Below are 11,694 nucleotides of genomic sequence, written 5' to 3'. Positions count from 1 at the left end.
AGTCGCGCTATAACAAATGCTATAATTTTCAATGAACGTCTCACGTGCTCGACTCAACAATACTCAGTTCAATTACATACATTGTGACCGTCTTATACATACAAGACTACACTATATCTAGAAAGATCCTGAGATTTAATGAAGGGACGTGAATGTTCAAGAAGGATGTGGCATGATACTAGTCACGTGACCTCTGCTGATGCAACAATATATATTTCAGTATGGTTAAATATATTTATTTTGTAAATTATATAGCCCCACTGTAAAATAATGCAATGATTAGGTGTCCATTAAGAACAGGTTTTATGTGTAGAAAATAAATTTGTTTCATGTTGATTTAATATTTAGATAGATTACTTAGCACTAGCACTTGAATCACCACACACATAATCATTTACAGTACAGTAATGTTTTAAAAGGCTGGTGTTTAATATTGAAGGCCTTGCATAATCTTGTAAAGTGATTGTATTATTTATAAACTAATTTTGCATAAAACTGCACTCCTTCAATAAAAAAAGATGATCAAAATGCAAATGGTGCATTTTAAAGGTTTAGTTGAAAGTCATGAAAATTAATGTACATTTTCAAAATTTATGAGTGTCAAATAAGTTAGTGTTTACTATTAAAAGTCATATGTTTTTCAGAGGTACGACTCAAAGAATATGGCAGTGAACTTGTAGAAGTTTCTGACAATGGCGTTGGTGTTCATGAATCAAATTTTGAAGGACTGAGTAAGTATGATAATTTATTTTGAAAGGTAGAATATTGAAGTACATTATAATTATTTTTAGTCTGTTTGCGTGTTTATATATATGTACACATACATACAAGGTTTTTTGTTAAGCATGGTTGGAGTTGTGTACTATAAGTATTAGTAAATTGTCTAGATTTATACCATAGATTTTGACATCATTGATGTATTTGTTGCATGCAGTAATTACTTTTAATTTATACAATAAAGCAGATGTTGAAATAATTGCACTGAAAATTAGATCACATAGTTACAGTAATATATTTTAAGAGATTTGTTTGAGCATTGTTATTTAATTATTTTTCATTTTTGTTTGTAGATCGAAAGATGAATTTGATTTACAGTGATGAAATTTAGTGTGTGGATGTGTTTTGTTAAAATCTGTAAGATTTTTCAATGACATTGAAATAAAATCATGCCAAAAACTACATATTCTTAAATTTTCATAATGTGAACAAGTTTTTTTATTTGTCTGTAATGCATTGATATGTTTGTCTAGAAGTAATATCACTTTGATCAGTGTCTCACTACACGTAGGTATTGGAATATTTTAGCTAGAATTATGAAATACTATATGTAAAACACATTGACAATATTAGTCAGTTGTAATTTGAAACCTTAACTTGTGACATATTTTTAGACAGAATCTGTGAAATATCTTGAAATGTATTTTTAGTTCCATCATTTATCTGTGCACTTGAAGGAAGAAAATCATTTCTGCGTCCCTGTGTAATAATTACTAAGTTAACTCGGATGATGTCATGTGACCTATGTACACCAGGGCCCTTGTTTATAGACACTTTCCAGGATTCTACACTCCTAAACTTGCTCTCGTTACTGTACCTTCCTTCTGTATTATACCCCACAACTTTCAATGCTTGGCCTGATACAGACCTTCACTAACAGTTCAAAATGTCATCCTCAACTAAACAGGCAGAACCAGTCCATAAAATGTCGCAGTCCGGAACAATTTTATAAGTTATTTTACGAACTGCTTTAAAATTATTCATGGAGCTCATTCATCATAGTTTGTTATGGGACACTTGATTTTGCTTTCAGCCACAATGCATTGAATGGCTGTAGTATCCTGTGGATGTGTACAATAGGTACTGCTTATTTCCTACACTTGTATTAGTTAAACTGATTTTACTTTACTTATGTGTGCCTATTTGGGGGAAATATCTTCTCTGATAACTTATTACACCTCTTTGCCAGATGATTAAGATACTGATTCATTGCATCACGCCCTCAGATTGATCAGAATTAACTGAACAGGCTAATCTTCTCATTTTTTTTTGTCTTCTGGGCACCTCCCACTCATTAGAGGTTTTTATACACTCTTGACATATAATGTTCAGGGAATATATTTACTTCTAAGTCATTTGTCTCCAAAGTAGGTGCAATTTCTGGTAAATACTTACTTGAAGAGGAAAATTTCTTATGTGGTCTTAGACTGCCTTGTATGTTTTCATAGAGTGAATTGGAGTTTAGGAAATTTTGTAGAAACTATTCTTGTCCCAATGCTGAACCAATTAGTCCCTGTTAATATTAGTATTGTGGAAGCCTGCTTCTGGAAACAAGTATCTTGATTACCTTGATGATTTATTTTCTTGTTCTGTGTTACGGGACCTTTGATTTCATTTCTTCCCCAGGAGTGACAGGGATCTTTGTGGTTTTCCAAATTACATATAGCTGAAATTGACTGCAATAGAATAATATTGACAGAGGATACAAGACATGCATGGGCATCTGGAGGGGGATAAGGGAGTACTTGGAAAGTCAGAAATGTATTTCTTTATTCATTCAGTGTGTATATATACATATATATATATATATATATAATATAACCATACACACAATATTACAATAAGTTGTTAATTTAAAAAGGGGCTATAGGGATTGTCAGAAAAATATGGATACAAATTGAATCAAACTGTATAGATTATATTTCCAAACCTACACTAGGGACTCTAATAAAACATAAGCATACAGGGCTGGAAATAGTGTTTACATTATTTCTCAAGCTACACATCCGTATTTTGGCTCCACTAAAATTGATAGGTATGGTAGACATGGAATCAAGATTGGGATTTGTAGTTGAGAAAATAATTTAGACACTGTTCCAATATGGTACTTCCTTCTGCTCACAAGATTATCTGTTCTCATTTATTGCTGCCCTCTATATGTGAACGTTTTCTTTATACTTACCACAAGCCTTCTGCTCTCCCCTATTGGAATCAAGTGTTTCCAACGTGTCTTTCATATAAATCATCATGCATCACCTCTCTGCCAATAGGAGCATAGTATACTCACGTGACACATGTGACTCCTTCTATGTGCTTCTACCAAACTACCACTTTTCGTTTGGCAGTGCTTGTGTTCGGACATGTTTCTTTTTTCTTTTTTTTTTACTTGATTTAAACAGTTTGAGATACAGTTTCGTCTCGAAGTGGTTATATTTTATAAACTACCCAGTTTTCTTTCGAATTACTTTGATTCTAACTCATTATAGTCACCTTTATTTTTTTATACATTCGCCTTTGTGTTGACTTGAAGGAAAACATGAACTAGTATGCCTCGTCTCCCATTGACTTTGCATCAATCAGCTCTCGCTTATCATCATACAGACTGTCATTATCTTGACCAGCAGCTGTTGGGTTCTGTTTTACCCATTTGAGGGGTGGGCCCGGAATCTCCTATCAGTTTAACCCATGCCCAATTTTCCTGCCTATAATTTACCCTCACAACTCTTTTGCAGTATCTTTCCACTATTCATCTCTTATCTAAAGCTCTTCACAGAAAACCCGAGTGGTTGTCTGGGGACATCCTCTCCCTCCTTATCTCCACGTTGACTCATTTGTCATCTTTGGTTCTGGTGGTTTCTTTGTTGTTGGGACATTCTGGACCGGGATGCTGTCTTATTGAGGACCTGTTTACCTACACCTTATCTCCATTATTTACGTATGGCCCTGTTTTTACAGCGTTTTGTCTTTGATATGATCTCAGAGTCTTTAGAATCTCGGGTGGCACCAGTCCAACAACAGTTTACCCTTTCCCATCTGGTAGCTTGTTTGTCTCAGTCAAAGCCAAGTGTGGGACCCATTACAGTTTCTCATCCTTCCCCTACCCAACCCTTGCCTGTTCCCCCTTCTCAAGGTACCACAGTTTGTAATTTTTCTCGATGAGGCACGTTGTGTCGCCAACAGTACCAGTGACTACCTGGTGGGGCTCTGGTCTAGTGGGAGCTTAACTTGCAGCCCTTTTACATCAATGACACCCTTTCATCAACAATGTTTGGGTTTTTCAAGTTTTGTTGGAAGAATTTGAGATCCAGTTTTTGCCATGCCTCCCTTGTCTTCTGTATGCATTTTCTTCCCTCCATCTTGGGGTCCCATTGTTTTTCAGTGTCTGTCAGAGACGGTTCAGGACCTCCTCCTCAACGGGCTATCGAACCTGTTCCCGAATATTTGTTTTTCCCAAGAAAACTGGGAACTGGAGGCCTGTCATTGATTTGTCCCACCTCAATCGCTTCGTTCAACTTCCCCATTTTACCATGGAGTCCTATCTCACCCTTTGGTGGGCATTTTCTCCAGGTTTATGGATGACCAAGGTGGACGTTGCCAATGTGTACCTGCATAGTCAAGTCCCAGCAAGGATTTCGTCCATCACAGAGTGGTGTACCAGTTTTTTGCCCTACTCTTCGGGCTTGCTTATGCACCTTATGTTTTCTATTGGGTGGTCAGGGCTTTTGCTCTTCATCTTCATGCCTTAGGGCTGTGTTTCCATTATTATATTAATGACTGGCTTCTTCTGGCCCATTCTGAACTGGAGTCGGCCAGTCCTACCTCCATTCTACCCAATACATTGTTCATTGTTTGTCTTTTTCAACACTCACCTCAGTTGGGCCCAACCTTCTCCTCTCCAACTTCGTTCCATGGAATTGTTAGTTTACCACACCCTGTCTGCTCCCTCACTTTCTGCATGCGAGGTTCCATCGCTGTTGGGGATGTGGTCTTCCATGACAACACTAGTCCCCCTAGGTCATGCACATATGCTTTTCTTACAGTGGACTCTGAATGAGCAATGGAACCTTGCTCAGGATCTTTTGGCTGCTCCTATTACACTTCCTCCTTCCCTAGTGTGCTTTGGTAGTAGGACAAGACTCGTTCATTGTCGGGTGTCCCATTTCTTCCTCATTTTCCAGATTTACATCTGTTAACAGACACATCCCTTCAGGGCTGGAATGCATCGGTCGATCACCAATGAGCAGTCCTTATATTTCAACATCAAGCTTTGGATCACATCTTACCTCTCACCCGACATTGTTTGGTGATGATTCAGTTTGATAGTGGTAGCATATATCAATCACTAAAGTGGCATCTGGTCAAGATCCCCCTGTTTTTGTATGTTGGATCTCCTCGATTGGGCTCACATGCACCACATTCATTTAATCATGTATCATGGTCCTGGTGCTTTCAATCTCATGGTGGATCGTCTTTCCCGCCCAGACAAGACTTATCTGATGTAGTGATCCTTCGATTCTCTCATTTTCCATTGGCTTTGCAATCGTTGAGGTTTTCCTCATATCAATGCATTTGCCATCACCATTAATTACAAATTACCCTTCTTTTGGTTCCCGGTACCTCATCCTCAGGCTTTGGCTATCGATGATATCAGTTAAGATTGGTTCCACAAATTCCTGTATGTCTATTCTACTCCCTGATTGATTCATCGGGTAGTTTTCCTAATCCATACCACTCCATGCTGGCTTCTTCTGAAAGCTCCCAATTGGCCAGTTCAACTGTGGTTTCCTTGTTTACACCAACTCCAGTTATTCCCTCCTGTACCCCTTTCCTTATTCCCTGCCCTCCTTCGTCAACCCCCAGTCACCAGTTCTACATCTTACAGTTCACACCTTCTGTTGTCATGCCTGGCTTTTGTCCAGTTCTTGGCGAGGAGATCGGGTTTTTCCCATTGCATAGCTTTTCAATTTGGCTCGGTCCATACATCTTTCTTCCATGGAAGTATATCAACAGAAGTGGAAAGTCTTTCACATGTGGTCACAGGCTTGGAGAATTCCAGCTGCTCGACCTACTGTGGCTGGTGTGGCTTTTTGACCGGGGCTCTTTGGTTTCTTCGATTTTGGGTTATAAGGCAGCCTTGTTCCATACCTTTCGCCTTTCCTGTTACCGTAGTCTTTGATTCACTTGTCCTTACCATTTTAATCCTTTCCTTCTGGATTTGTTGCCTTCCTCAACAACCTACTCTTCCAGACTGGGACATTAATGTGGTCTTCCATTCCCTTACTTTACGTCTGTTCAAACCTCTTTACTTGTGTTCTATGTTTCACCTTTCTCTTAAGGTGTATATCCTTCTTCTCTTGGCCTGTGGTCGTCGACAGTCTTACTTGTTTGCCATTGATGTTACACACACACACACACACATTTGACCACCATACCTATCTTCTCCTTTATCCAGATCGTTCCTTCCTCCCAAAAACCTTGGCGGCTCCTGATGTTAAGTCCTCCTTTTTGCCTATTTCTCTTCCCTCTATCTCTCATCTCTGCTCTCATCCTGATCTGGATAGACTTCTGTGTACGGTGCATACCCTTCATTACTATATTGTCCGCACGGTTCCTATTCCCAATTCTTTATTCTGTGGCAATCTTTTTCATCTAGTGATCTATTCCCTTCTACCCTCACCAACTGGGTTCATTGTTTGATCCAGTTGGCTTATTCCTCATTGTCCCCTTCCCACAGGAGTTACTTCTCATCAAATTTGACACCTCATCTTTTCCCTCGCTTCTCGTCTTCATCAGTCATTGGAGGAAATCCTGCAATCGGGCATGTGGACCACACGTAACACATTCATCTCTCATTATTTACATCATATTGTGGTTTTGGCTTCCTCGGGTTTTCGCCCTCCACCTGTGGCTGTTCTTCAAGTTTTGGTGCAACTCTAATACTGGGTAAGTCTATATTAATGCTATCTTTTATTTCATGGGCCCATCCTTCATACCCTCATTATATGGATCCTGTTCTGTGGCAATTGGTGCCTGGCCAGGTATTCTACAAGGCCAAATCCGTACTGTACAGCCATGTTGACTTGTGCTTTCTATTCCATGGCTTCCAATATGCATTATACTATTACTATGGAGTGAGATGTTGAATTGCAGTTCACCCCTTCGATTGGGAGCCCTCATCTTACCCCTGCACGGATGTCAGTACCCCATGGCTGGGTCCATAGTTTAGAGTGAATCAATCAAAAAATAAGTCCTCATGCATGTTTAAGGTTGTCTATTTTCCTCCCTTGATTGTGCTCCCCCTGTGTTGTGAGTCACAGCAGGGATAAGTGGAATTGTTCTGGTTCTGTTCTTTGCTATCTCTCATTTATCTTTGTCCTAGAATGTTATTGCTTATTGGATGATTCCGGTTGGTTTTGCTGTTGGGGGGAATAGATTTTGTTTTCATAGACATCCTTTTGATACCAGATGTCGGGTTCCCATATTGAGATATTCCTCAAATAACCTGGATAACCCAAATAACCTCATGCCCTGGAGTTGGAATGGTTTTATATTCCCTCTGGTCTCTGAGGTGAAGATGGTATGGTCCTCATCCTACCCCCATGTGGATGTCAGTTCTCAGCAGCATGGGTTTTGGATGTAGTTGCAAGTACAGACCGTCATGCCCCAGCCACTCTACACCACTTGCGTATATCTATTTAAGGATTTAGATAGTTATCCTTCCTCAATTCTCTCCCACTTGGATGTGCTTCTCTCCTCTTTCTGCAGTTTTTCTCCACTCTTTACAGATGACCAAAGAGGATACCTGGTCAGAAGTGGTGCGATTCCCCTTTTCAGATCTGACTCTCTCATCTATGGAGGTATCCTTTGGATGCTTTTGGGGGGTACATCTGTTCTTTCCTTGCACCTCCTAATCAATGTGGGATTCTAGCTAATCTTGTGAAAAAAAGAAAGTATCATATTGGAAGTTATAATTTTCCTATACTGAAGATGTATTTTGAAAAGGTATTGCCCTCCACTCACACTTCCCACCCATTCTACCCTTCCGGTGCTTCCATTTTCTAAACTTCGAACTGATAGTTTGGTAGAGGTGCATAAAGGGAGTCACATGCATCATGTGAGTATACTGTACTCTTATTGATGAAGGGTGATGCATGATAACTTACATGAGAGACATGTTAGAATCACTTGGTTCCAGTAGGGGGGAGCAGAAGGCTTGTGGCATGCATAAAGAAAATGTTCGCATGTAGAGGGCAGCAATGAATAAGAATAGTTAGTCTTGTGAGTGAAGGGAAGTACCTATCGGAAATACATTTTCAGTATTGGAAAATTATGATTTTTCAGCCTTGTTTGTTTACTTTTTTAGTCCCTAGTTTTAGGCTTGAAAATATAATCGTTGCATTTTGATTAGACTTGTCTATATACGTTTTCATGATCCCTATTCCCCTTTTTATATTAACAATTTTTCCTAATCTTGTTTCTTAATGTTTTTTATGTCCATTTATGGAGAATATATTTTAAGCTACATATGTGCATATACATTCAGTTAAATGTTATATGTTTTCAACATTGGCTTTTTTTTCCACCCAACCACCACACTGAACTTATTCAAAGTAAATAACAAATGTACAATAAAAAATAAACACATGTACTGGTATGCAACTACAATAAACAGTATTTTAAGTTGTTCTCAGAGACCCTCTTAAAGGCAAAGATTGTATCATCACAGATTTGATGACTGGCTTCCATCAGTCACAGTGTAATGTAACAAAAAACAAGCAGCAACAAACCAATCTCATCAGAATGGAATAAAATAATGTTTCTTCTAAGATAATACAACACAGATTAATGCAATGTAAACAGACCTAGTAACATGCTTACCTTGTTAAGTCTAAATGACATGACATATTTAAGTTCTTCAACAGCCTGCTGTGCATAAGTGTTTGCTAAAATAAGGCGATACAAATATTGCATGCAAAATAGACAACAGTCACCAATTACTGACAACATTTACAACTGCTACCTTAACACCAACTATTTAAAAATAGCAAAAGCTATATGAAATAGTGCTATATGCAGTGGTAATAAATACTGAATACACACTCACAATTTCTGCTATTTATACGAAATAGTAGATTGAATCACCACCATCGTCTGAGTAGGAAAAACTACCATGGTAATTAGCCACTATTAAAAAATTGCTGAAATTGGAGAAATCAATGTAGAGACAGCAAACTCTAGTAATGATAAACAATAACGACTCAAGTAATGATATGCAACAGCAAAATGGGGAACCTTTCACGTGATATTTTCCAATTCATACGCTAGAAAATGAATGAGTTATTGTTTCCAACTAACGTGCATGCTAGGAAAACACTGGATATTTTGACGGTGGAAAGTGAAGGGCTTGGAAAATTTTTCAGCACGACAACATTAAGGAGGTTGATTTAAGTTTAAAACTACTATCTCAATTTTTTGCAAAATTCCTGTGTGATTCCACACTACAGTAGATATCACTGGCAATAATTTTATAATGAAGTCATAATAGGGATTTTTGTAGCCTGAACTGTCAGCAGTGGATCTCCAGCCTTGTTCTTAATTTTTAATTATCTTGTATGTTGGCTTTTTTAATGCACATGAATGGGCAAATATATGCTTAGAGTACGAAACAATCCCCATTAAATACATATAAAATGTTACCAGGAGAAAAGCAGCCTTTTTAAATAACACAAATATGTTTAAAACAACACTTTAAACAAAGATATATGTCTTTTAAAGTAATTATTTACTGAGCCAGGTGGCTTTGTGCCTGAGGTTTCATGTGACATTTGTCTAGTACAAAGGCAGATGCTCATAAGAACATCACAGCTATTGTGTATTTATAACACATAAATCAACTTTTAAATAGGTCACAGACATTTGTAGCATTTCATATAGTATATCTGTCTAAGTTTTGGTGGAAAACACCCAGCCAATTTTGCTGCAGGCTTGTGAAACAATAATATTAGTAGTAATAATATGAATAAATGGACAAATTTTGATTTTGTCTCCAGTCGTGAAATCGGTTACTTTACTTATTATCAGTATTTGGGTGGTCCCAACCATTGAAAAGGAAGGTTTTGAGTATTGTTTCAAGAATAAGTCAGCTTTTTAAGGTGTTTTTTGTCCGATTGCTCTATTAGAGTCTTGAGTAAGTTATTATGTGATTCCTATTATGATCCACTATTGTGACTCATAGAAAGTATTTTGATTTAGACTTTGTTGTTCTCCCCCCTCTCGAAAAATTCCTGTGGATGCCCATGACGACATGTATATAATCACTTCAAAATATAGTGAAAGAGATTTGATATATCATGTGATATTAATTATTGATCAGGAGAAAGTACAAGCATATATCTTTTCTGTAAGTTAGGGGAGGGGTAATACTAATAGGTTGTGGTAGATGTAAGAGAAATAAATATTTGAGTTTCATTGTAAAGTAAATTTTTTCATGCTAAACATAATATTTAACAATAATCTTTGACGTATATTCTTTAATTTGCAAGATATTATGAGAAAATGATAATTGTTTTGCTTCAGGTTTGAAATATCATACATCTAAACTTTCGGAATTTGAGGATTTGGCAAATGTTGGGACCTTTGGTTTTCGTGGAGAAGCCCTCAGCTCTTTGTGTGCTCTCAGGTAAGGGCCTTGTTAGCTAAGATGTGTTGTCCTTATGATTGGTAATATATGCATTCCAATTATTATCTTTCTATTTAAAATATAATTTTAGGGAAATATTTTTCATGCTTTTGACTTGAAAAAACAAAACCTTGAACTCCAAACTAGTGGTATATTTCTTTTAACAGTACATGTTTAATAAACACAGTGGCATATTATGAAAGGATAAAATTTGTTTGGACATAGATCTTTTTCATTTAGTTCTTTATAAAACAATCAATTCTAGAAAAGTTTCTGCATTTCTTGACTGAAATAATCTGATTGTCTTATGGAATTCCTTATAAGGTGAATGGAGCTCTTGAACATGGCTGCATAGACAGAGTAGGCAGCTGCGTAAGGCAGCAAACTTAAGAAACATCAAACGAAAGCGAGAACAAATATTTGATGAATTATTATTTAATTTTGTAATGCTGGGGTGCCACAATCCACCGCACCAGATTGAGATACCAGTCAAGAGTGCTGAGTGATCAGTTGACTGATCTTGTGATTAATGACATAACTAATACAAAGGTTTCACTTCAGGAGTGATCACATGGAGATAGGGATGGCAAAAAATATCTGCCTAGGGTGGCACTATATCTTAATGCGGCTCTGTTCTTGAATTGAGTAGTCTGATTATCATATGGAATTCCTGTATAGATATGCAGTTCTTGTCTGAAGTAGTCTGATTATCATATGGAATTCCTTATGTAGTAAATGCAGTTCTTGACTGAAGTAGTCTGATTGTCATATGGAACTTGTCTACTGAGAATCTATAAAGTAGTTACATTGTTCCAAGTTTATTGAAAATTAGTCACATGATAGTTTCTTAATTTTGGAGATTTTTTTTTAAAAAATTGAGCACTTAGTTTGATAAAGAAATTTTTTATAGTGAAAGTTAGACAATCGTTTAATGATTCTTGCAGCACAGAAACTTCTTTTAGAATTTGGTAAAACTCACTGTTTTATATATGAGTCATATATTGAACATAATGCTATTTAATTGCATTTACTACCAAAAACTTCCAGTGGTTCAGCAGTAGATCTGAGGCTTTATAACATAAAAGAAAAAAAACAACAAAAGTCATATTTCAGAATCCATGGTGGGCAGGGAACAGATAGCCCATTTTATAGCTTTATGCTTAACAACAAACAAACAAACCCTAACTAAAACGACAGAAATTATGCCAGTTTGGTTGTGCGTTATTAGAATTATTTGC

General features: G+C 37.1%; 1 protein-coding gene across 1 annotated transcript in view; it reads left to right on the top strand.

Annotated features, from left to right (window-relative positions):
- LOC106467341 (mismatch repair endonuclease PMS2-like) overlaps nucleotides 1-11,694 on the top strand; it is a 71,669-nt gene that overhangs the window by 4,433 nt on the left and 55,542 nt on the right. The window contains exons 3-4 of the mRNA XM_022395500.1: nucleotides 645-731; nucleotides 10,354-10,456. Coding sequence (XP_022251208.1) covers nucleotides 645-731; nucleotides 10,354-10,456 — 190 coding nt within the window. The remainder of the gene's footprint in view (nucleotides 1-644; nucleotides 732-10,353; nucleotides 10,457-11,694) is intronic.

Source organism: Limulus polyphemus, unplaced genomic scaffold (assembly GCF_000517525.1).
Source record: "Limulus polyphemus unplaced genomic scaffold, Limulus_polyphemus-2.1.2 Scaffold2576, whole genome shotgun sequence".
Classification (NCBI taxonomy): domain Eukaryota; kingdom Metazoa; phylum Arthropoda; class Merostomata; order Xiphosura; family Limulidae; genus Limulus; species Limulus polyphemus.
Note: the sequence above shows the minus strand (reverse complement) of the source record. Positions and strands in the feature narration are given on the sequence as shown.